The 25,128-nt window shown below is 37.6% G+C and overlaps 1 protein-coding gene across 1 annotated transcript; it reads left to right on the top strand.

Annotated features, from left to right (window-relative positions):
- Positions 1-280: 280 nt before the first annotated feature.
- LOC149142663 (uncharacterized) lies at positions 281-5,370 on the top strand. Its single transcript, XM_089451545.1, has 2 exons — positions 281-989; positions 1,490-5,370. Exons 1-2 carry the CDS (start codon positions 281-283, stop codon positions 5,368-5,370), a joined length of 4,590 nt encoding a protein of 1,529 aa, XP_089307671.1.
- The last annotated feature ends 19,758 nt before the right edge of the window (positions 5,371-25,128 follow it).

The raw sequence follows: 25,128 nt of genomic DNA, 5'->3' as shown, positions 1-25,128 counted from the left end.
ATAAACGAAAGCGACTAATAAACCCAGGGTTTAATATTATAAACCTAAAATATAAATATTATACACATAAAGGAACAACAAACCCAAGGAATCAATATTAATAACACATGGGATTAATAAACCCTAACAATTAACATTTGAAACCAAAGGGATTAATAAACCCTAGGAATTAATATTTAAAGTAAAGCGATTAATAAACCCAATAGATTATTAATATTATAAACCTAAGATCTCAGAAAAAGAAGACAAAGATCTCATTTTCAGAAATGGACCATATTTCATGGGACCTCAAGGGTTATACCTGAACAAATGGACGCCAGATTTCGATCCGGCAATGGACGTGCCTTCAGCAGTCCCAGTATGGGTAAGACTCCCCAATCTTCCGGTCCATTGCTGGAACTGGGATTCCCTAAAGCACATCGGGAACACCCTCGGGAAATTCATTGATACGGCCAACAATAGAGACCAGTATGACTGTGCCAGAATCTGCGTGGAGGTGGATCTGGAGGTTGGTCTTCCTGAAGCTGTCAAAATAAGGGTGGGTCCGTGGACACATATCCAGAAGCTTGACTACGAGCAGCTGCCATTCAAATGTCGGAAGTGCCAAGTCTATGGACATTTCGCCAGAGACTGCCCGGCCAAAGGGGCTGAAGATAAAGGGAAAGAGGAAGGATGGAACCAGGTGAAGAGATCCAGAACTACCTCCAGGAAGGCCGCTAATGCTAACATCAGAACACCCCAAACAGCGCCTGCTCAGAAGCAACCCATGGAAAGTCAAGGAAACAGATATGAGATCCTGGGATCAGAAACCATAGTTTCCCAGGATGCTGAAATCCCGAAAGAAGTCTCCCCGACTAAATCTAAAAGTGAACCAGAGATTCCCAAAGAAAAGACATCTGAAGACGAGGAGGAAACCCATGAATCCGACGAGTCGGAGGAAGAAGGGGAAATAGGGGAATCACAATCCACCCCCAGAAGATCTACAAGAGGCCGAATGTCTTCAAAAGAAAAAAGGGAACAAGAAACATACAAAGACAAGCTCCAGGGCAGCCAGCCTACGCTCGAGAAACTCCTATCAAAAACTCCGAAGACGAAGAAGGCCCCAATCCAGAGCTCCAAAGGAGCTCTCCACAACAAAAATAAGTAATGAAGATTGTCTCCTGGAACTGTAGGGGTATGGGATCCAAAGTCAAGGAAGAGGCGATGAGAAGTCTGATAAGGCAGGAATCCCCAGACATCCTCCTCATCCAGGAGACTAAGATGGAGGAATCATCCTTCCTCCAAGCAAGTAGAAAGTTTTGGAAAAAAGATGGCGCGCATGCAACCTCGGCTCGAGGAGCTTCAGGAGGACTTGGGTCGCTCTGGAATCCTCATAAGTTCTCCCTCATCTATAAAACCCTAAATACTCATTGGATATTGTTAAAGTTGCATCATCTAGAATCTAATACAATTATGAGTCTAGTCAATGTATATGCTCCAAATAATGCAGGTGAAAAAAAATTATGTTGGGACTCCATAAAAAATTTGGCAGACCGGGAAGACTTGGAGAACATCATCATTGCAGGAGACTTCAATCTCACCCTCCTGCCATCAGAAAAGAGAGGAGGCAGTATTGTCAGGGATCCAGCAAGAGAAACAGTAGAGGATCTCATGCAAGGCTGGGACCTGATCGATATTAAGCCAACCATCGGCAAGTTCACATGGTCAAACAAAAGGGCTGGGCCGGGACACATAGCGGCAAGATTGGACCGCTTCCTGGTTCAAAGCTCCTTCCTACTCATTGGGTTGGAAGCTAGATCGCGCATCCTGCACAACAGTACATCAGACCACAAACCAATCAGCCTGGAGTTACTGACTCCTCCGGATCTGGGGCCTATTCCATTCAGATTCTGCTCTCTCTGGATCAAGGAGGCAGACTTCATGGATAAGGTCAGAGACTGCTGGAAAAGCCCAGTCAAGGGCTCTGCCTTCTTTGTATGGGAAGAAAAACTCAGAAGAGTGAAAGCCATGCTAAAAAATTGGGCCAGGACCTTGCCCAATCCAGCTGAGGAAAGGAAAAAAACTCACTCAGATCTGGAACGGCATCACCTCCAGCTAGAAACAGCTGATATTTCAAATGAAGACCTGGAAAAGGAGGCCAAGCTTCAGCAAAACTTTCATAAAGCATGCCTGGCCGAAGAAGAGTATTGGAGACTCAAATCTAGAAGTCTTTGGCTTAAATCCGGAGACAGGAATACCTCCTTTTTTCACAAGCAGGCTCAAGCTAGGAAAGGCCGGAACTCTATCAAAGAAATAAAAGAAGAAAGCAGTGTTTTAAGGGACTTTGCTAGCATAAAAAAAGCAGCCTCTGAGCATTTTGAGAATCTGTACAGAGAGGATATCAGAGCAGATCATAATCTCAGCCTCTTAGATGCTGTTCCTAAGATCATCTCACCCAAAATCAATCAGGCTCTGGAAGGCATAATCACACCCAAAGAAGTCAAGGAGGCTCTATTCGCCATGGATCCGGATAAAGCCCCGGGCCCGGACGGTTTCACCCCTAGATTCTTACAAACATGTTGGCAGATTATTGAGAAGGAATTCATCAAAATGATCCAGAAATCACAGAACTGTCAGAAGATTGGAGGCTGCACTAATTCGGCATTCCTAGCTCTCATCCCTAAGGAAAAGGGGGCAAACACCTTCAGCAGATTCCGCCCAATTTCTCTATGCAACATCGGGTACAAAGTGATCACCAAAGTGATAGCAAACAGGCTGAAAAGATTCCTCCCCAAAATCATTCCGGACAATCAAGGGGGATTCATCAAAGGCAGACAGCTAGTAGACAATTTCGTGCTGGTCCAGGAGGCAATCCATTCCAGTCAGCATCGTAAGGAAAGAGGTATGGTCATCAAACTCGACCTATCGAATGCATTTGATCGTGTTAATCATAAATTTTTGTTTGATGTAATGCTTAAAATGGGATTTGGGCAAAGCTTTATAAAGTGGATAAAAGCCTGTATTGCGGAGCCCTGGATTGCTCCTCTAGTGAATGGAAGGGCCGCTGAATTTTTCAAAGCTACTAGAGGGCTGAGGCAGGGGTGCCCTCTTTCACCCCTCCTCTTTGTCATTCAAGCCTCTGTTCTTAGTTTTTATCTGAACAAAAAGCAGCAGGATCATGTTATTAACGGATTGTGCATTGCAAGAGGAGTGAAGCGCATCAATCATGCACTCTTCGCTGACGATACTCTTCTCCTGGGAGCTGCAACTCTTCAATCAGCCATCAAATTCAAAGCAGTATTGGATGACTTCTGTCGAATCTCAGGCAGTGAGCTAAACAAGGGGAAATGCCAGATCTTTTGTTGGAATACTCCTGCTTCCACTGCATCCTCCATAGCTAGATGTTTGGGATTTTCTGCCTCCAATAGTTGGTCCTCTTTCAAGTATCTTGGGCTGCCAGTCTTCAACAAGAAAGTGACAAGCAAAGACTGGAATCCCCTCATAGATAAATTCAAATCGAAGATGAATTCCTGGGGTTCCTCTTGGCTTAACATCGCTGGCAAAGCTGTGCTCATCAAAGCGGTCCTCAACAGCCTTCCGATCTTCAGATTTGCGGTCCTTCTGGCTCCAGTGGGAACTATAAAAAAAATGGATGAATTAATCAGGGGATTTTTTTGGAGAGGAGGCAAGCATAATGACAAGAAATTCTCTCTAATCAACTGGGATACAGTCACAAAACCTTATCTTGAAGGAGGATTAAATCTCAAAGATCTGTTTGCCAAAAACCTTGCTATGGGAGCCAAACTAGCATGGAAAATTATCGCCCCGAATCCTAGCTGGGCTCAGATTGCACTTTGGAAAAAGTATTTTAGAGGCCCAAGGCTCCGGTGCTTAGACCACCCCAAAGAATCAACCAGATCGCATCTCAGCATTCTCCTTAGCAAAATCGCGCCGATGATTAACAGCTGTGCCCATTGGATTCCCGGTAATGGTAAGAAAACGCAGGTTTGGAAGGACAAAATAATGAATCGCCCCCCTTTGGTAGACGCAGGCAATTTTACAGCGCTCAGAAATTGGATGGAGGCAGCGCACATACACACGCTGTGGGATCTGTCAGAATGGACAGAGAATTACTGGACGGGCTGGAAGCGGTTGCCAGTGCCCAGCGATCTGGAAAATGAATGGACTAACTTCAAAGCTCATCTCCATGGATTGGCTCCCCTCCACGCCAACAGAAAGGATGCAAGAGGCTGGGAAAACAGTCGCTCTGGTTACACAGTCAAACAGGGTTACTACAAGTTCTTAGAGCGTCCAAACGTCCCTCCCAACCCAGCTCCCTGGGCAGGGATATGGAATTTCCCGTCCATACCAAAAATCGACCATTTTTGCTGGATTGTTAGCCACCAAAAAATTCTTACCGAGGACAGACTTCAAATCAGAGGATTTAAGGGACCATCCAGATGTGTCATGTGTAAATCAAATTTTGAAACCGCTCTCCATATAATGATCGAGTGTAATTTCACTAAATCTGTTTGGCAAGATCTGCTGGACAATTGGCATCTTGATTTTAATTTCCCCACTTCAGTTCAAGAGCTGTTTGCAGGTTGGATGGACAGATACCCAGGTGCTCAACCAAAGAACAAAAAGATCAGAGCAGCATGGAGCGCTTTGCCAAAATTCACTAGTTGGCAGATCTGGCTAGAAAGGAACAGGAGGATTTTTCGAGACAAAGCTCAGGATCACAGAATAGTAGCTAATACAGTGAAGTCCCAACTAAGTGAGTGGTTGGAAGGCATAGATGACGATTCAAACCTCAGCCAACAGGACAGAGAGCTGGGAACAGCCTTCAAGATTAACTTCCATAAACCAAGAAGGCCACCTCCAGAACTGGAAGTTTGGCAAATCAGAAAAACTGAGATTGAATTCCAGGAATGGCTGTCCAATCAATTAATTCCTTCTCTCTTTTTTGATGGAGCAGCTAAAGGGAATCCTGGGAAAGCTGGGGCAGGTGGTCACATTATCATGCCAGGCAATATTTCTTCTCATAACTTTGCCTGGGGGCTTGGTCATACATCAAGCATGCAAGCCGAGGCTCTTGCCCTCTTGCAAGGGGTAATCTTCCTCAAGGAGCTGGGAATTCGGGAAGCAAACATTCTCGGTGATTCCCAAGTTATTATAAGAGCTGTGGTGACCAACTCCAACCCCTCTGATCTGCATCTAGCAAGGCTTCTCTACAGAATCAAAAGTATCTCGAAATCGCTTCGCTTGACATACTTTCATGTCTTAAGAGCAAACAACAAAGCAGCAGACGCCCAAGCAAATATTGCTGCCCACCTAGAAGCTGGAACCGTCCTCAGAAACGAAGATTCTCTGTGGTCTCCTATCCCATGAAAAAATATGTTTTACTGTTTATTATTAAATCAGTTTGTCTGCATTTTCCATCTAGGACAATTAGCATTCAAAGTTTATTTTGAAAAATGTAAAAAGAGGAAAAGGATAAGAGAAAATGCCATTCCCCTTCTGGCAGAACAGCATGTTGGAAAGCGCTCCTCATTTTGTAACAGAATTTGTGGCCATTGGCCAAGCAGATAATGAAACACCATAACCGTTCTTGTTAAAAAAAAATATTATAAACCTAAGAGATTATTAATAATATAAACCTAGATATTATAAACCGAAGGAATTAATAAACACAAAACTTTAATATTATAAACCCACGGAATTAGTAAACCCAAGGGATAAATATTATAAACCTATGTGATCAACAAACCAAATGGATTAATAAGAAATTGTTACTATTATAAACTCAACCACTTTAATAAGTGTGATTGAAAAACTCGTAGTCTAACAGTTATGCTTTTTTTTTTTCTGTGAAAGTTATGGAAATTCTCACCATATTTTCAAAAAATCGGCAGGGATTTTTGTAAATCCAAGTAAAAGCTGTTAAAATTCATAATTTTATGTGTCCTTGACATTTTTGATGGTCCTGAATCCATTTCCACCATTAAAAACGTGATTTGAACACTCCCTAAACAAGTTTTTTTTTTGCCCAGATTACGGCGACTTTTGGTCGTCTGGGAAATTCCTCTGCCTCCGTAGACGACTTCATTGAAAAACACCAATAAACATTAATGGTAGAAAATCTAATATTAAACATAAAATTAATATTCATATTGATAAATATATTATAATAATAATAATAATAATAATAATAATAATAATAATAATAATAAGAAGAAAATAACTATGGTAATACAAATATTATTATTATTATAATTTTTTTTTTTTGTAAAGTTAGGCATTCTTCATTCCGGATAACAACAAAATTACAGCATACTAGAGTTCAGGTGGCAGATCTGCCCGTAGGAAACCAGACCGCCACCTTTCGGCCTTAAAACCTGACCAAAATTTAAAAATGTTATGTTCCTTCTTCCTGTCATAACCATTGTTTCGCCTATTAAAATCTAGGCTAACGACATTAACATAACTCGACACCCAGATACAGTTTGGATTCATCAACAAAATAAACAAAAGAAGACACAACACAGCTAATCTTCGTCCGACAAGTTACCCGGGGCAGGCTTAGGGGCGCTAGCGCCCGGCTTCAGGATCTTCTGCTCTATGGCCCATTTGAGTTCCAGCACCAATTGTTCCATGTCCTTTAGCAGCAGATGGTTCCTGGCTGCCTGGACTTGGACAACCGCGATCTCTTTCAGGAGAATGTTCTTTATGTTGGCTGATTCTTCCGTCAGTTGGCGTTTGAGGAGCTCCTCTGCCTGTTTGCGCTCTTCATCCTCCTCTTCTCGAACAGCCTGGTTTACCTCCATAGCCCAGCCAACCACATGTTTCATGATCCAGTAGAATTGGAGTGTTTTATTAAACAACGTGTTCCTGCCTCTTGAGGTGCCTGGGTCTGTGATCACTTCCCAGTCCTCGCGGGGGATCTCTTGGTTCGCGCTGATTTCCCTCAGCTCGCGCTCCCACCCATGGATTAGAGAGCGGACCTCAGGAGAAATGCCAGTCATGTATCCATCTATCAGGTGAAGGAGCTTGTCAAAGTCGGGCTTCCTGCCCCTTTTGTTCGAATGGCTACTGGTGCCATCTTCCCTCTTCTTAGCAGAATTGATCTTCCTTGGAGCCATCTTACCACGGACCGGGGACTTGGGAATTGAGGAAGCTTTTCGACCTGTCACAGCAGAAAACCACAGGTCAGTGCGAGAGAGATGGAGCACAATCGAGGCCTGTTCATTTGAAGCGGCATGCTCAGCATGGATGGACGCCCGGGTCCTTGTAGCAACACCATTCCAGGCGCGACGGCTAAAGACCCACCACCTTCTCACAGGAGCCCGGAGAGACCCCCACCCGGCGAAGTGGCGAAACCTGACGGCCTTAGCCAGCAGGGAAGAATAGCAATCGTGGTAGAGACCACGGAAGAAGGCCAGGGAGCAGAAAAGACCAGGGGTGCGAGGACCCTCCTGGAGCACGGCAAGACCCGGCAATGCCCCCCACGCAGCCTGACTCTCAGAACAGGGCACAGAACTAGTATGGAGCAAATCTTCCCCATCTCGGGAGGAGGGGAGGAGAAACAAAAGAGTACCCGGAGGGCCATTTTCATCTCTGCAACTGGGATTCTGCGCGCAAGGGCAGAGCATTTCTGGCCAGGCAAAGAGAACGGAGAAACAAGCATGCATAATGTCTGAAGGACGAAGACGATGGGAAACATACCACCTTTTCTTGCCGGAGCCGAGGAGGAGGGTTGGTCGCAGAGTCGAGCAGGCGCCTTTCCGCTCTTTTTCATCGTTCTTACCAAACTGAATGAGCCTTCCATCTATTTCCTCGGGCTTATTAACTCGTTGTCCTGTCAACCGGGCCTCCACTTGGCTGTTTAGTTTTCCGGCCTCCACTTGGCCATTTAATTTTCCGTCAGGCATTCCGGCCTCCCTATCTCGGGAAGTGGCGTGACTTGACCTTCCCGCTTTATGCGTCATTATTCCAATATCCTTCCGGCTACTCTTGCCGTAGCCTTCCTGTACTCCTGATGCCACCTGTCGTCCTTCCTCTGTCCATTATACCGAATTCCGGAGCTGGCTCCAGATCCTTCCTTAATGCTGTCTCAGTTCGCACGTCTTCTCCGTCCCTTCGACCAGACCTGCCATGCCCCGTCACCTGCCCGATTTGTTCATGCCTTTCTCCTCTGCCTGTTCCCACAGATGTGCTGTCCGTTCCCAGCTGTTGCAGATTTTCTCCGCCTCTGCTGCGTGCCGCCTGATCCTGACCGTTCATCTCTATCGTGCCTTTACCACCTTTATCAACGTCAAGCAATTGTTGAAGTCGAGAATTCTCCTCCGGGTGCAGATGAGGCAGACCTTCGCTGTCGATTTCTTTGCCCCGATTCCGGCAGCCCCAATTCGCAAGCCAATCCGCTGGCTTGTTACCTGCACGCCTGGTGTGAGTCGGGAGGAGGTAGTCTATTCTGGGTAGGAGCTTCCCAATTTCGCTGACGAGCCAAGCTGTTCTCCAGCTTTTGCTGATTTTCTCCACTGGTTGTTTCTGTTGGAGCTTCCTAACCATGTCAATCACCAGCTTCGAGTCACCCTCGATTTGGAGGCACTTGAAATTGACCCGAAGAGAAATTTCCAGGCCCCGTTTCAGGGCGTGCAGCTCGGCTTCATTATTTGAGGCTTCCCCGCAGTCCATCGCGAAGGTTCTTAGAGTGTTTCCCCCAGCGTCTCTAAAGACTCCCCCAATGCTAGCCTCTCCTGGGTTGTGTTTTGCAGCATTGTCGAAGTTTAGCTTTATGAATCCCTATGGGGGGTGTCGGTACTGGTTGCTTTCGGCCACTACTTTGGTCTGTTCTTTTCGTGAAACTCCCCCATTTGCCATACTCTGGCTGACCTCTAGTCTTTTCAGGATTACCTCCTCCGTTGTCGATGCCTGCTAGTCTTCGTCCTTCCAGCTTTCCATTAGGATTGTTTCCCAAGTGTTTCTAATGGTTTGTTCCAAATTGCTGCGGGGGTTTGGGTTTCTGCCTTGAAAATTGCCCCATTCCGTGCTTTCCAGATATTCCAGAGCAGGAACCCGACGGAGAGGAGCCAAGCGCGATTGACCACTGGATTCTGGTAAGGATTTCTCGGCCAATTGACTATGGTGCTTACGATGTTTTGATGGTTTCTATGATGGCGCTCAAACAATTTATGGTGGCTTTCCCACAGGGAGATGCTGACGGAGCAGCGGTTCATCAAATGTTCCATGGTTTCCTCTTGGGAGATGCAGAGGGCACAGCGGGATGGGCCTTGGCTTCCCTTCCTCAGAATCTGGTCCCAGGTAAGCGCTCTGCCGTGAAGAATGGTCCAAATGAAAAAAGAGACTTTAGGCCAGTGCTTGATTTTCCAAAGGTTTTTCCATTGATTTGTTTCCGGTTGATGATTTTGATTGATTTTGAGGTAGTAGGCTTCTGCTATTGTGAAATTTCCTTGAATTCGTTTACCCCATCTGAGGATGTCAGACCCTATTTTCCTTGCTATTTTCCGAGATGCCATCTCTGTATAGTAATCTTGCCATCTGTCGGTTTCTGGTGCTCCTTCCCAGTCCTCTTTGTGTTTCCAATTGCGCCAGTATCCTTCCTCGTCTGGCTTCCAGAAATTGCCAACAGTTGAAGCCCCAGTCTGGGACGAGAAGGCAAGGATGGCATGGAGGTTGTCTTTTTGTATGAGGCGGTCGCGTTGCTACCAAGATTCCTCCCAGAATCTGGCTTTGTCCCCTGCTCGAATTTCCCAAAAACTGTGATCCCTTATCAGGTCTTTGCTGCCTCTCGCCAGGTTCCAGATTACAGAGCCTCTGGTCTCTGTCGTGCTTCTCAGTCTTTCTTCGGTTTCCCCTACCGCATCGTATTTTCTTTCCCATAGCACCTTCCAAAGGTCAGGGCCACCCTGAAGCCACCTCCACTAGAGCTTCGCGCCCATGACTTGGTTGAGGACGAAGGGGTCGCGAAGCCCTAAACCACCGTCTTTGGGGAGCTGGCTAAGCCACTCCCATGAGATTAGGGCCCACTTTCTTGTTTTGCTAGTCCCCTGCCAGAGGAAGTTTTTGAACAGGGTAACCAGCTTTTGGCTTGCAGTCTTAGGGATAGCTTGGCACGAGAGCTGGTAGTTGGGGATGGCCTACAGAACTGCTTTCAAGAGGGTTATCCGACTTGGGGCATTCAATGAGCGATGGGTCCAGTTCTCCATTTTATTTCGGATTTTTTTTATTAGTAGATCCCAGTTGGCCGACCGGAATTGATGCTCATGCAGCATAATACCCAGGTATTTTGATGGGAAGGTTCCCCTGTTGAAGCCTAGAGTGCATGCCAGGAATCTTTGGGCAGCCAGCGAGGTGTTGAAGAAAAACACTTCCGATTTATCCTTGTTAATCTCCATTCCAGAGGCTTTGCTGAATTGAGATAAGGATTTGATAATTCTTTGGGCCTCCTTCAGAGTGGCTTGTCCATATAGCATCACATCGTCTACAAATTGTTGGTGCGAGACCGGGATGTCGTCTCCGCAGATTCAGAGGCCTTTTATTTGCTCCCTGGAGACTTGAGCCTTGACCAATCTGCCTAGGCCTTCTGCAGCTAGGATGAAGAGGAAGGGAGACAGGGGGTCTCCCTGCCTTAGCCCACGGGAGGGAGTGAAGGCTTCAGAGGGGGAGCTGTTTAGCAGAATTGACATGACTAGAGAGCCAACCATAGACAGGATCCAATTTATCCATCTTTGGTCAAAACCATAGGCTTTAAGGATGCCTGCCAGATAATTCCAGCTAAGCCGGTCAAACGCCTTGGCCAGGTCAAGTTTGATAAGCATGCCTGGGGCACGAGAGCTTTTCAGGGAGTGAATCACTTCCTGGGCCACTATGATGCCATCGGTGATCTGCCATCCTTTGACAAAGCCAGTTTGCTCCGGGGCAATGAGATCCGGCAGGATCGGCTTGAGCCTGTTTACCATGATAGTTGCAAGGATTTTGTAGACAACGTTACAAAGGGAAATGGGCCTGAAACCCTGCGGTTCATCCGAGCAGCCATTCTTCGGGATCAGAGCCAGGAAGGTGGCGTTCAAGCCCTGGTGCATGCACTTGGAGCACCTAGATTCCTCCACAAGATCTAGCAGATCATTCCCCATGAAGCTCCAAGTCACCTGATAAAATTCAATGGTGAAGCCGTCGGGGCCCGGGGCCTTATTTTTTGACATTTTGTTGATTGTCTCCTCAAGTTCCTCCTTGGTGATTACCCTGAGAAGGGCCAGGTTTTGATCTCTAGAGACTTTCTTAGGAATATGGTGGCAGATTTTGTCTATGTCCTCAGATCGGTTGACATTTGGTTCAGAGAGAATGCCTTTGAAGTGCTCCACCAAGAGATGTTCTATTTCATCCTGCTGAGTCACTCTGTTTCCCTCCTTGTCTTTCAAGGAGAAGATTCTGTTGTGTTGGCGATGGTTCAGCATGGCTTTGTGGAAGAATTTGGAGTTTTTGTCTCCCTCTTTTAGCCATTGGATCCGGGATTTCTGCTTCCACAGGATTTCCTCCTGTTTTCGCCTTTCCTCCAATTGAGTGATTACTCTGCCTTCCTCCTCGGCCAGATCTTGACTTCGTCCGTCCGAGATGATTTGCTGCTGGATTCTTTCCAATCTGGACTGGAGTTTGCCTTGCTCCTGCTGGATGTTGCCGAATTCTTCCTTGTTCCACTTCTTGATTTTGCTCTTGATTTCTTTGAGTCTTAGCTGAAATGAGTGCATTTTACTGCGGCCTTCCTTTCCACTTTTGTTGTCCTGCCACCAGCCTCTTACTTTGTCTAGGAAGTCAGGGGCACGAAGCCAAAAGGACTCGAACCGGAAGGGTCTCTTTTTGTTCTGATCATTTAAGGCTATTTCAAGCTTTATTGGCCAGTGGTCCGACCCTGTTGAGGGTAGGATAGAGGCCTCATAGAAGATATCCAGCCCGATTATGTGCTCTGAGATGAGGAATCTGTCTAATCTTGAAGTGATCTGTTTGGACCCGCCTCTTCTATTATTCCAGGTGAATTTCCCGTTTATGGTTGGGATATCAACCACCCTTAATTCAGTCTGCACTTCTCTGAATCTTTCCATTTCCGGGCCTTCTCTGCTTATTCCACCTCTTTTCTCTTCTCGAGAAGTGATTAGGTTGAAGTCACCTGCCAGGATCCATCTCTACTCCTAGTGCATACTTCGAAGCTTAGTCAGCTGATTGAGAAACAGGTCTCTGTCTGCACGGGTGTGGGGTCCATAGACAGCCGAGATTACCACCCATTCGCTTTGTCCTATTAGTCTGAATCTCCCAGTGAGGATTCTTGGCATTCCTATCCACCAGTCAGTGAGGACTTCTGCTGGGTTCCAGAGAATTGCTATCCCTCCTGCACTCCCTTTGGCATCTATAGTTACTTGTTCGTATCTCGGTTTTATTTTATTGAGAATTTCCTCCATTTTCTGGCCTGGGATTTTAGTTTCTTGGAGTAGCATAATCTGAGGTTTGTCTTTTTTGAGTCTTGCTGCTAGATGTCTCTGTTTTCCTTTGCTATTTAAGCCTCTGATATTCCACGATGTCAAAATCATTGGTTAACTTGGGATAGGTTTTGAAACACCGCTGATAGCGGGACCACTCTCCCAGTATTGACTAACATTTCTCCCATGAGTTGGATGGAATCCTTAAGGTTTTTTCTTCCTCTTTTTTCCCCCCCTTTACTTTGTCCATTCTGATCTGGTCTGCTTTCCTTTTGAGTCTCTTGGTATTCTTCTGGTGAGGCTTTGCCTTTTTCTAGTTTGGTTTTATATTGTTGGAAGGTTTCAGCATACAGCCTCTTTTGTTCTTCCGGAATAAACCTCTCATCCAGGTTCTTCCATTCATTCAGCAGTTTTCTCAATACTTCCTCTTCCTGGCTTAGGTCCTCCCTACTGGTCTCCTGGTCTGTCTCCATCTATTCAGTTTGTTCGTCTATTTCCTTATCTTTTTCTGGTGGCTCACTCGGGGCTTTCCTTTTATCTAGGTTTCTTTCGCAGCTCTCACTGCAGTCCGAGCCTTTATCCTCCTGATTTTCCATGGGTTGATCTTCCTCATCTTCCTCTACCTGCAGTATTGCAAAACTGTTTGGATTCACTGTGACAGATTGTTTTCCTTTCTTATCTTTCTGGGGGGGTTCCTTGTTGGCTTTCCTTTTGCTTCTCACCTCTTGGAATTCCTCCTGGTCTGGCTCTTTCTTTTTTTTCAGGGGCCCTCTACTTTCTTCTTCCTCCCTGGTTATCGGACATTCCCTTGCCAGGTGGCCGTGGGTATGGCACCTGCGACACCTAAACGGGATGTGTTCATAATCTATGTTTTGCTGCCAAACTTCTTCATGATATTCAAGCTTTATTGTGTCGGGGATGGGGTTTGCTAGGTTCATGTAGACACAGATCCTAGCATATGAGGTGTATCTACCTTTCTTTGTTGTTTGTGCTATTTTCACAAAGCTTCCTGTTGAGTTTCCTATCCCTTCTAAGATGTCCGGGTCCCAGAAGTCTATGGGGAGCCCAAATAAGCGGACACAGACCAGTGCAGCCAGAAAGGTTTCTTTGTTAGGGTTGTAGCAATCTTCCCAGAAACGCATGAATAGACCGGCATTATCATAGAAATACGGGCCATTTTCAAAAACCTTTTCTCTATCTTGCAGGTTAAAGAAGATTACCGTAAAGAAGGCTTTCACTCCCAGCTTGAGCTCGATGAGGCCTTGGGGCTGCCATTTTTGTTGAATCCACTTGGTGAGGTCTCTTTCCGACGGCCAGACTCCTACGAACTTGTAGATGAGGGCGTGATCCCTCATATAGCTTCTGTACTTTTCCAGTTTGTTCGCTGGGATCACATATCTGGGTTTCTCCGCTGTACATGGTAGGCACTTTCCTCTGCGGCCTTTTTGCCAGGTAGTTCCTAGCACCGGGCCCGTGTTCTTCCGTTCCTCTGTCTCCTGGCTACTCTGTCCGTCTCCTGCCACCGTATCCCGGTAGGAGGGGATCTCTCCCCTCCTGACATCTTCTGTCATACCTTTGTTGCTTTGGCCGCTGTCAGTTCCTGCTGGACTGGGCTGTTGATGGTCTTCCTCACTTCCTTCGCGTTGCCCCTAGGTTTTCACCTCCTTACCGCCATTAGGGTTTGAGTTGCAGAGCTTCTCCGCATTCGGCGAAATAGTCATTATATCTACTATTATTATTATTATAATTAATATAATTATTAATTTATATTGATAATTTCTTGTAATGTTAATGAATTATTATTATGATAATTTTAAAATAATTATTGTTATTAGTAATAATTTATTATTAATAATATTATTATTATCAATATTATTTATTGTTATTAATTATTAATAATTTATTATTATTATAATATTTACTTAATATTATAATATTTGTTGTTAATCCAAATTTAATATCATTATTAATTAATAAATATTAATAATTAATTAATTAAAAATAATAAAAATATGACATTTTATATAATTTATATTATTCATGGTTAATAATAATAAAGTTGTTGTTATTGTTTTAATAATATTTTTTAAATAATAATAATAATAATATTTATGTATGACTAATAATAATTTCTTTATATATATATATATATATATATATATATATATATATATATATATATATCAGTTATTGTTAATTAATTCAACCCAAAGGATTAATATTATATCTAATGATTAATATTATACATATTATAAATATGATATGAACCCTTATATTAATGAACCCAAGGGATTAATATTATAAACCCAAGAAATTGATACTAAAAACCCAAGGTACATAAGCTTTAAGATAAATATTGTAAACCCTAGAATTATCATGGTTGACCATGGTTGATTTTCATATTGAAACATCTTTGTGACAATGCAATGTTTCTCCATGGTTGACCATGATTGATTTTCATATGTAGAAAATATTTGTCACAATGTAACATTGGAGCATGGTTGACCATGATTATAAATCAAGGGGATTTATAATAGACCCAAGGATTAATAATATAAACCATAAGAACAATATTAAACCATAGGAATATGAACCGTTAGATTAATAAACCCAAGTGATTGATATTATAAACCCAAGGGAGAAATATTATAAACCCAAGGTATATAAACCCTAAGGTAAATTTTATAAACACGAAAATAAACATGGTTGAACATGTTTGATTTTCATATTGAAATAATCATTGTCCGAATGCAAGTATGGACCATGGTAGGCAATGGTTGACAATGCTTGATCTTCATATTGAGGCAATCTTCATCATAATGTTACATTGAAACTTGGTTGACCATGGTTGACCATAATTATAAACCAAGGGGATTTATATTAAACCATAGGATTAATATTATAAATCCTATGAAAAATATTTCGTATTGCGACAATCTTTGGCAGAATGTGATGTTGGACTATGGTTGACCATGGTTTATTTTCATATTGAGACAATCTTTCTCACAGTGTCACATCACACCATGATTGATGATGGTTGACCATGATTGATTTTCATATGGAGACAATCTTTGTCACAATGAGACATTAGACCATGGTTGATTTTCATATTGAATAAACCCTACAAATAATATTACACCGTACAAATATGAACCCTTAGATTAATAAACCCAAGGGATTGATATTATAAACCTATGGGAATAAACCCAAGGTATTAATACTAAAATCCCAAGGGAATAGTATTACACCCAAGTAATTATTATTATAAACCCAAGATATATAAACCCTAGGATAAATATTGTAAACCCTAGAATTATCATGGTTGACCATGGTTGATTTTCATATTGTGACAATCTTGGTGACAATATGATGTTGCACCATGGTTGACCATTGCTAGCCATGATTGATTTTCATACTAAGATTTTTTTTTTTTCACAATGCGACGTTGGACCATGGTTGACCATGATTATAAACCAAGGAGATTTAAATTAGACCCAAAGATTAATATTATAAACCCAAGGGATTAATTAATTTACAATAAATATTATATATATATATATATGTATGTATATATATGTATATATATATATATATATATATATATATATATATATATATATATATATATATATATATAATTGTTAATTAATTAAAACCAAGGGATTCATATTAAATTGTAGCATTAGTATTATAAACCCTATGAAAAATATTTCAAATTGAGACAATATTTGACAGAATACGACATTGGACCATGGTTGACGAGAATTGATTTTCATATGGAGACAGTCTTTGTCTCAATGAAATGTTGGACCATGAGTTATTTTCATATTGAATAAACCCTATTATTAATATTACACATGATAAATATGAACCCTTAGATTAATAAACCCAAGGGATTGATATTATAAACACATGGGAATAATAAACCCAACAGATTAATACTAAAAACCCAAGGGAATAATGTTACACTCAAGGGATTAATATTATAAACCCAAGATATATAAACCCTATAATTAACATGGTTGACTATGGTCGATTTTCATATTGAGACAATCTTTGTGACAATACGACGTTGCACCATGGTTGACTATGGTTGACCATGATTGATTTTCTTATGCGGAAAATCTTTTTCACAATGCAAAATCAGACCACGGTTGATTTTCATACTGAGAAAATCTTTGTTACAATGTCGCGATGGACCATGGTTGACCATGGTTATAAACCATGGGGATTTATATTAGACCCAAGAATTAATATTATAAACTCTATGAATAATATTAAACCCTAGGAATAAGAACCCATAGATTAATAAACCCAATGGATTGATATTATAAACCCAAAAGGAAAAATAAACCAAAGTGATTAATACTAAAAACCGAAGGGATTATAAACTCAACAAAATAATTTTAAACCCAATGGATAAATATTATAAACCCAAGGTATATAAACACTAAGATAAATATTATAAACCCTAAAATAAACATGAATGACCATGGTTTACCATATTTGATTATCATATTGAGACAATCTTTGTCACAATGTGAAATTGGACCATGGTTGAAAATGTTTGATTTTCATATTTGTCACAATGTGACATTGGAACTTGGTTGACCATCATTATAAACCAAAGGGATTTATATTAAATTGTATTATTAATATTATAAACTCTATGAATAATTTTTCGTATCGAGACAATCTTTGTTAGAATGAGACATTGGATGATGGTTGACCATTGTTGAATTTCATATTGAGACAATCTTTGTCATAGCGCATCTCTACACCATGGTTGAGCATGATTTATTTTCATATGGAGGAAACCTTTGTCACAATGCAACTTTGGATCATGGTTGATTTTCATATTGAGAAAATATTTGTCACAATGTGATGCTGGACTATGGTTGACCATGATTATAAACTAAGGGGATTTATATTAGACCGTAGGATTAACATTATAAACTGACTTCCCATGGTTGACCCTGGTTTCCCATGGTTGAATTACTTAGCATGGTTCACGAAGGTGAACCATGTTAAGTAGAGTCAACTATGGTTGACAACGATTGAAAATGGTCACCATACTTAACTATGGCCAATCATAGTCATCCACGATGATGATAGTTAATGATGGTTCATTGTTGTTAAAATATGGTAAACAATATGTTACTATTATTAAACATTGTTATGGCTATAAATCTAATATTAAACACCCTAGTATTATAAACCCTAATATATATAAACCTATTATGTCTATAAATCTAATATTAAACACCCCAATATTACAAACCCTAATACATATAAACCTTAAAAACCTAATCATTATAAACCCAAATATTATGAACCCAATATTTTAAACCCTAATATCATACATTGATAGAGGATAATTATGAGTCACTTTGGACTTTAACAAATATCGTAAACAAAGGGTCGACCAATGTTGACCACGCTTAATTTTTTAAACATAGACTATAAAAGTTAACTTTGTATGTCTATGTTTGGCTAATAGCTTGACTATGTTTGACTATTTATATTAATCAATAATATCAACAGACAATTCCGTTCGACTGAAGTTCAAGAGTGTGTCAAACATAGTCAACAATTGCAGAACACATTAAACCACATTGTAGAACATAATGAAACATTATAGAACATTGTCAACCACATTAATAAATATGGTTAAATAATTTTATAATACCATATTACAATATTGGATAAATTGCAAGATTGACTGTGTTCGATTATGTCTTCACCTTGACTATTATTAAATATGCTAAACATAAAATTGACTAGCTTTAAATGTGGCCAACTATTTAAACATTATCTATCCAAATATATATATATGTATGATTATAATTATAATCTTATGCATTATTATATCTTAATAATATATTAAATAATAATAAGTATGGAATATTAATATATTTTTTAATTCATGTTTTTACTGAAATATATATATATTATAAATCCAAAATTTTAAACTTTATATATTGAATCCTAATATATATAACTTTTAATATTATAAACCCTATAAATTAATTTCTAATATTATAAATAATTACATCTATTTTATAATATTATTTAATATTTTTATTATTAAACATATTTTATTAATAATTTAATATTTAATAATATAAAAATTTAATATAATATTAAATATATTTATTAATTATAAATTTAAAAATTATGTCAATATTAAAATTAAAAAAGAAAACCACAATCACCAATAAAAACAATAAAAATACTTATATATTTATCACTACAGGTAACATTAATCTTATTAAAATATTGATATCATGTTTCTCTCCAACAAAATATTCGCAACTATGGTCCAAGTGGATGGATAGGCTCCGCAACAATGTATATTGTAATCTTAATTTCTCTATTTAAATTTTTTCTTATCACTATTTCCATTTTCTTCTTGTCGTTTAAAAAAAATAAAACTCAATAATGAACCAATTTATTAAATTATGATTTATAAACTTATTTATAAACACGAATTCAAATAACAAAACATCATAAATTCTATATAAATTTTCATTTTCAGTTTTCTTCGAAGTCCTTAAAATTCCATTTGACCCTACATTTATTTGTTAACCTGTAACGTGGTTAAGTTAACACCATAAGGCTCACAGCAATAAAGAATAACTCTTTTTAAATTTGATGACGTTCTCGTAGTGACGCTAGCATCCGAATTTTCAATCCACTTCCTCCAAAGCTATATCTTAATTTTTTATATTAAAACATGTAATGCCGTCAAATTAATACCATGAGTCTCACATTAATTGAAAAAAAAACACACAATAAAAAAATAACACCAGCTGTTTTTAAGTAAAAAATGAATTGAAGTATTTTTGGTGGGTTTTCAGGTATAATTTCTCTAAGATTCAATAAGAATTTATTAAAATCACAAATTTGATGGGTAATCTCTGCACAATCCAAATACTCTAGAGATTTTTCAATGTATGAATCCATATATGCAGTTCAAAAACCAGTTTAAATAACACATCAAAATTTCATCTCATATTTTTCCTCTTTATTCCAAAAAATCACAATAAAAGCAACTGTAATTTGATATAGTTGCAATGATGACTCTAACATCAAAATGTTCAAACCACTTCTTCTAACCCTGCACCTTAATTTTTTTTTTTATATTAAAATATTGACCGACAGAATTACTGTTAAGTTTTTTATATTAAAATATTAACCAACACAATTACTGTTAAAGTTTATTAGCAAATACACTCATATTTTTGTAGTTCTCGTGTTAAGGGCAGACATAGAAATCTAGTTTCAAAACATTCCTGTGACACTATTCTGATAACACTGTGCCAAAACATAAGTCTTCTTGGGAGACTATTTGTGTATATGTGTATATCAAGCTTTTCAATTATGGCGGGAATCATAACAGGTGAAAAAGAGGTATAAGACAACCACAGTCGATGCTATGAAGTCTATATGATTATAAAACTTTTCAACAAGGAGTGGAAAACTGTCAGGTGTAGTGGAACAAGGGAACTTCTTTGTTTCCAGCGGTTTCTTTTACTGCAACATCCTCTTCTTCCTCCTCATTTTCTTGGATTTGGATTCTGTAGATTGGGATTCCTCTCTAGCACCCGAGTTTGCAGATACTGCCTGAGCATCTTTTGATATGGTTTCAAAACTGATTGGGTTAAAATTTTAGTTTAGTTGGAATTTGTGTTGGAATTTGTATTATTGGTAATTGATAATGGGTAGTTAATATTTTGTGGATGAGATTAAAGATCGAAGTTTATTAAACTAAAAATTTCAAAAAAAATATTAATTACACTTATCAATTTTCACATAACTACTTTACATTTTATATTTAATTAATATGAATATATAATAATATTTTTTTAATTAAATAATTCAACCTATTTAGTGGTATCTACATTATATATCACATTTCATTTATTTTAAGTGCATGAATAATTAGAAAATTTGTAACTAAATCACCTTACAAGTTGGAGTGCAATTTAAATTTCCCCCCTCCCAAAAAAGAAAGAAAGGGTTATATGGTTTCTTTTGTGCCCCACACTATATATTTAGAAAAGGCTTCCCTACAAATATTAACGTTATGACTAGATGGCAGGTAGACCAATGTTTTCTAATATCTATGACTAATTGTATGATGTTTATGTAATTAATTAAAGAATCCATAGAGAGACTCTCAAGCAATGTGCCTAACTTTTATATATATATATATATATATATATATATATATTAATTATTGTTCTTATCAAATTTTCATTTCCAACCAACTTGATTGATATACTCCAGTTTGACAACATATTATACTCAATGTATATTATATAAATTGTATTACAACATTAACAATCCTCTCCTATTAAATGTAAGTTCATTCATAAGTTTAGTCATAACATATAAAACTATGCTTCAATGTATAAATATTTTTTTTCAGAAAAAGTCACATTGAAGATTTTGGTGGATGTGTTTCGAACTAACAAGTGTGGTTCATCTTCATGACACTATGTTAAAAGGTTTTTATGCCATTTTAAAAAATGTTAAAGCCTAATAAATATCATAACACATCATGTCATGGATCTAATGCAAGAATATGTGAATTGCAATGCGAGGGTATGTGAGGGCTACATAAATGTTAGAGCAAATTAACCTCAGTATATAGATGACTTCTATTGAATTAGTTTGTCATCAATATCTATTGAGTTTTAATGTTTGATAATGCCAAAGGCTAATGAAAATATGATGAGGTAAGACTCATGAATTGCAATGAAATGTACATGAAAGAGTGACACCCTATTCACCATGAAATTTTATTCTAAAACCCTAAATTCAAAATTTGTTAATGAATTCACTGTCATGTGTGAGTCTTCCATTCATATTTTTCCAAAATTAACTATTAAGATAACTTAATTAATTCAAAAATTTCAACATAGAAAATCTCTAAAATATTTTGCTACCCATAATTTCACTTAGTGTGGCTTCACAAATACTTTTGTAATTATGTAGCACAAATTCTTCATTCCATCCCTTCCATAACACTTGATCCTCATAAAATTAAATTAATTTTTTTTTATCCACTATTAACTATAATCAATAAATCAAAATATTATAGACTATTCACTAACTAATGAAAATGTAATGACCAATGAATAATTAAAATAAAAATATTATGGATCTTTTTAGAAAAAGGCAACCAAATTAAACATTCCATGGACTGCTAAACAAAACCCTATGGAAAAGCCACATTATTTCGCATATGGACTTGAAATCCTTCAGATGGATAAATCAGCCCATTATGATAAAGAGAGAATTTAATGAAAGGGAGACTCGTGAAACACATTCCTTCCATACTTCAATCCAGGTTTCGAATTTCTGATGGCGTTCTTTGCACCTAGCTCCTTCGAGGGGCACGATGATAGTAATTTCCAGACCTGCTCAACCTCAGAATGGAATGACCGCAAATGAATCTAACCCATAATGAATAGCATAGCATAGATATGTGAGAGATTTGAATTTTTGAAATGCAAACATTTCAAAATAAATATTCCGCACAATCACGTAACGCACAGAATGCAACACGTTTCCATGTACGTTTCAACAATTTTATTTTTTCACAAGTTGGTATAGGGGCATACCTTTGAGAATAGCATGCATATGCAACCACAAAAGTAATGAAGTAGACAAAACGCTTCCCAATTGCCATGCCTCTTTGCCAATTAGTCAAACATGCATTTGTTTGAGAAAGTGAATAATTATAAGTTTTAAAAGGAATCTACCTTGCCAGGTTTGTTTTATAATATTTTTCCTTTTAATTATTTTTTACTAATTAAATTGGTTTTTCACTAATTAATATATGTCTTTACTAATTAATATAAATAGTTATTAAGAGTAGACACCTTAAATTTTTAATTATATTTTATAAAAAAATAATATAAATATATTTTAAACATGCTTTTTCACTAAGTAACATAATTAATTATTAATAGTAAACCGTAATTTTTTTGTCATATTTTTATAAAAAAATTAATATAAATATACTTTAAACATATGATTTAGATATCACTTTCAATTTCATTAACCTATGGGCCTCATAAGCCAATAAGAGCCTTAGTGCGGTCCATCCATCCACCTGGAGAAAGCACGGAGAAGGAGGATCTCGGTAGACACAAACCCTCTACTTAAAACACACATTCTTTCGCAGACCTCGAACCCTTGAAATTAAAGGCGTAGTTTCATGGCTCAGAGCTACAAAACAACACAGTAAAGCAAGAGATTGGTCTCAACAAAAAGAGTAGAAACCTAAAAAAAAAAGGAAAAGTATGGGGGATTACAGAAAATCCTTCATTGATGAATTCAATTTGCATCTAAAATTAAGGTTTGCTAAACAGAAAACCTCACATAAAACTGCTTCAAAATTATTATAATCTAACGAATTTTGTTACCTTAGGAGATGGCACTCTACATAAAATTGAGCTGCCACTTAAATGCATAATCTGTTGCTCCACATTCCAAAATTGATCAAGGTAGATCTAATAAATTTGGTCGATAAGAATTTATCTCTGCAGAGTTGGTGTAAAATTGTTTGCGCAAAATAATGTCATATAAAGAAACTAAATACATTAAAAAAGTGTCAGTTGTAGCAAATCGAAACAGATTTTGAAAATAAGAAAAGTCACCAAAAATAAGAAAACTCATCTAATTTTTGCCATGCGACAGTAGCGAATTCACTCAATGTTGCAAAATGCGCATGCCGCCACACTCACAGTCAAATAAAGTAATCCTGAAAGTGAGGAAGTCAATTAGAGAAGTAAACATGAAACCGTAAACAGTGAAATTACTAGAATATTCATTGTCACCCAGCATTTGATGCAGAGAGTTAAAATAAATTTTAAAACGTAAACCAGTAATCAAGCAACATAATTGCTAATTATTACAATAAACAATTCAGTTGTATCTCGCACGTGCTATAAAATAACTATGAAAGAGTACCTGTCTTGGACGACATCTTCCTTCATATTTGCCTTGTCCATTTTATATTTCACCAAATTTGTAAAACCCTAAATATGTCTTGAACATTTATCTCTCGATGGATAATGGAATAATTTTGGATAATTCTAATATAGTATAAATTTTATATTATTTATAGTATTAAGTTCAATATCCTATTAAATTGGTTTGTTCTCAATTAATATAACATTTATATTTATTATTTTTAATACAGTGTGAGATTTGATATAATAATATGTATTAAAACCATAAAACTAATATTAATATCCTTTTATATTATTTAGTGGCACAACAATATAAATTAACAAATGTGATTAATAGAATACTTGTAAATTAGTAAATGTAGTTGATATAGCTATAGATTTTAATAATATGAATTAAATATAAATATTTATAAATATATAAATTTAATATTCATATTATAAAAATTATGATTGTAATATAATATGTTAAGGAATCACACTTATTGGTTCGAAATGCATTGGCCAAAAATTTATTTTATGTGATTTATACCAAAAGATTTTTCCTAATTCATTATGATCACAGAAACCTCAATTCAGAAATTATTGACATTATCAATATTATGATAAAAGAGATTAATATTATAAATCCAATAGATTATTAAACCTAAAGAATTAATATTAATAAACCCAAGATATTAATGGTATAAACCCCAAGGGTTATTATTAGTATAAATGCAATGGATTAATATTATAAACATAAGAAATTAATAAATCCAAGGGATTAATAAACTAAATGGCATTAATACATGTGGTTGATATATACCCACAGTTTTACATCGATCACATTAATAATTAAAAACCCCATACATTTTGAAACCCGTCATTATAAATCCTAAGATTTATATATTAAACAATAAATTTAATATATCAAACCCTAGAATTATAAACACTAAGATTATAAACCAAAATTTTAATATATAAACACTAGAATTATAAACCCTATGGATCATAAACCCTAAGATTATTAAAACCAAAGTTTAATTTATTAAGCCCTCGGATTATAAACCCAAGATTTAATATATTAAATACTAAGATTAATATAGTAATAATATAAAGACTTAACATTATAAAACCCAATATTATAAACGTTAACGTTAATATCATAAGCCTTAAAATTATAAGCCCCAAGATTAATATAAAGCCCTAACATTAATAATATAATCGTTAAAATTAATATTTAACCCTAATATTAATATTATAAACTCCGAGATTATAAAACCTAGCACTAATATTATAAACCCTAAGTTTAAAATATTAAACCCCATGAATATAAACATTAATATTAATATAATAAATGCTAAGATAAATATGAAACCCTAGGATTAATATTATAAACCCTAAGATTAATATTATAAGTCTTAGGATTATAAACCCTAAGATTATTGTTATAAACTCTTAGATTAATATTATAAGTAGTAAGACTAATATATTAAACCCTAATTTTGTAATGTGGCAATGAGACATTGAATAAATTGCATTGTAATGTAACATTATGACAATATTTGTTAAATTGATTGTCACATTGTCATGATGCTTGTAATAATGCGACGTTGGAAATATTTCTACATATCGTACACCCTATTTTTATAATGGCACAATATTAAACTGTAATATAAAACCCTAACATTATA

Source organism: Pinus tabuliformis, chromosome X (assembly GCF_031772625.1).
Source record: "Pinus tabuliformis cultivar Carrire ecotype Pingquan chromosome X, CPIR1, whole genome shotgun sequence".
Taxonomy (NCBI): Eukaryota; Viridiplantae; Streptophyta; class Pinopsida; order Pinales; family Pinaceae; genus Pinus; species Pinus tabuliformis.
This window is presented reverse-complemented; position numbering and strand designations above follow the sequence as displayed.